At 56.4% G+C, this 2,609-nt stretch overlaps 1 protein-coding gene across 1 annotated transcript; it reads right to left on the bottom strand.

Annotated features, from left to right (window-relative positions):
• Window positions 1-13: 13 nt before the first annotated feature.
• LOC122545480 lies at window positions 14-2,532 on the bottom strand (the record flags this gene model as incomplete). Its single annotated transcript, XM_043684487.1, has 3 exons — window positions 14-692; window positions 1,100-1,246; window positions 2,236-2,532. Coding segments are annotated over 3 exons (780 nt in total), but the record flags the coding sequence as incomplete, so codon positions are not given.
• Window positions 2,533-2,609: the final 77 nt, after the last annotated feature.

The following is a 2,609-nucleotide window of genomic DNA, read 5'->3' on the forward strand; positions in this document are numbered from 1 at the left end:
ATTCCCAGCCTCTGTCCCCGATGATGGGACAGGACTTTAGGGGGAGAGTCAGGAGGGGAGTTACTCACTACAGGATTCCCAGCCCCTGTCCCCGATGGTGGGACAGGACTTTAGGGGGAGAGTCAGGAGGGGAGTTACTCACTGCAGGATTCGCAGCCTCTGTCCCCGATGGTGGGACAGGGCTTTGGGGGGAGAGTCAGGAGGGGAGTTACTCACTGCAGGATTCCCAGCCTCTGTCCCCGATGGTGGGACAGGGCTTTGGGGGGAGAGAGTCAGGAGGGGAGTTACTCGCTGCAGGATTCGCAGCCTCTGAGCTGCTCTTGTAGCCACTGTGTTTATTTGCGGCTGGGTCCAGGTCAGGTTCTGGTCAATGGTAACCCCCAGGATGCTGACAGATTAATGGGAGGATGAGAGGGCTGCAGGGGAGTTGGGAATGACACAGGTCCATCACAGACAGGGGTACCACAGATCGGGGGCAAGAGGGGAAGGAGCCATCGCACTGTGTGCAGAGCCACATCCAGACGCAGGGGCGGTGGGAAGGTGGGAGTTCTAGGTGAAGGGGGACAGGGCCAGTGAGTCAGAGTGGTCAGAGAGAGGGTGCAAGGACCCTGAGCAAGGCTGGGTCTGAACTCCATACCTGGAACAACACCGTTAGTGGCAATGGCACTCATCGAGATCGCAGTCAGCATCGTCTGCACGGGGAGAGGAGTGAGAGAAAAACACACAGTGAGAGCTTGGGGGTGGGGTGGGAAATGAGAGATACGCTCCTATATCTGGGGAACTCTCTATATCCCACTCTCTCTCTCTCACACACTCACACACACACTCCTGTATCTGGGGAGGTCTCTCTCTCTCTCTCTCTCACACACACACACACTCCTGTAACTGGGGAGGTCTCTCGTGTCTGGGGAGGTCTCTCTCTCTCTCTCACACACACACTCCTGTGTCTGGGGAGGATCTCTCTCTCTCACTCTCACACATGCACGTGCGCTCCTGTATCTGGGGAGGTCTCGGTCAGCCCTGCCTTCCCAGTCCCCCAGCCTGCCGTCCCCGGTAAGCGAGAAAGCAGTCCCTTGCTGTCCCGCAAGCCGGTACTCACACAGGAACAGCACAGGAAGATGATACAGAAAGACTGCAGAATCCCAGCAGTCCCCACCACCCAGGTCAGCCGCAGGAAGAGGATTACGCCCAAGATGTTCTGTAGACACGGCAGGTAAACACCCATCAGCATTCCCATCTGTGGGTTCTGCAAAATACAACCAGCAGGTGCTGACAGGGGCTGCAGCTCTCACACACACACGCATGCATACAGACACAGAGTTGCAGCTGCAGGTACAGGCACGTGCACAGACACACGTGCAGGTACAGGCACGCACGCAGACACACACGTGCAGGTACAGGCACACGCGCAGACACACCAATGCCGGTACAGGCGCGCACGCAGACACACACGTGCAGGTACACGTACAGGCGTGTGCACAAATATACAGGTACAGTCACGTGCGCAAACACACACGTACAGGTACAGGCACGCGCGCAGACACACATGCAGGTACAGGTACACACACATGCAGGTACAGGTACACACACAGACACACACGTGCAGGTACTGACATGCACACAGACTCACACGTGCAAGTACAGGTACACGCGTGCGCAAACACACATACAGGTACAGGCATGCGCAGACAGACACATGCAGGTACAGGTGCACACAGATACACATGTGCAGCTACAGGTACAGGCACAAAGACACTCGCGTTCAGGTACGGGTACAGATGTACAAAGACACATACATGCAGCTAAAAGCACAGGCGTGTGCACAGACACACACATACAGGTACAGGTGTGACATGTATAGGCGCACCCACACACAGGCAAACACCCACGTACAAGTACAGTCATACAGACCCATTGGACAGGCACACGCACGTCGAGGCAGTTTTGAAACCCCACAAGTTCTTACTAAAAAAGACATGCGTGCGCACAGGCGCTCCAACAGGCATTTTCTCACACACACACACAGACGGACACACATGTGCACACATCCAACAGGCAGTCTCTCTCTCTCACACACACAGGCACACATTCTCTCTGTCCATCTCACACACACAAAGACAACAGGCGACAGTGAAATACAAACGTGCCCGTATTCAGTGACAGGACAGTGTCGGGCCACAGTGCAGAGTTCCGGGTCAGGCCTTGGCAAAGCAGCTGGTATCTGGGGGGACTCACCTTGCTGTTCCTCTTCTTGCTGGTGGTGATGCTCTCCGCCTCCTCGTGCTCCTTCGCTCCCTGCGGGAGGTTGGTGTAGTTGGCCATGCGATTGAGCAAGGAGGATACCTTCGGCCTAGTGTCCAGCTCTTCCTGAGAGACGGGGCAAGGAGCGAGGCAGGGCAGAGTCAACGCCCATGTTCCCTGGAACAGCAGCCCCCCGCCGCGCAACACTCCCTCACAGCAGAATCCCGAGCCCCGGATAAACACCTCTCGGCAGGCAGACCCTGAATATCGCTCAATAGAAACGGCGTGAGACTGTCGGATACCGGAACAGAACGAGGCCGTTCAGCCCATCTGCTGTGCCATTGCGTCGCGGCTGATTTACTTCGGAA

This window comes from Chiloscyllium plagiosum, unplaced genomic scaffold (assembly GCF_004010195.1).
Source record: "Chiloscyllium plagiosum isolate BGI_BamShark_2017 unplaced genomic scaffold, ASM401019v2 scaf_71151, whole genome shotgun sequence".
Classification (NCBI taxonomy): Eukaryota; Metazoa; Chordata; class Chondrichthyes; order Orectolobiformes; family Hemiscylliidae; genus Chiloscyllium; species Chiloscyllium plagiosum.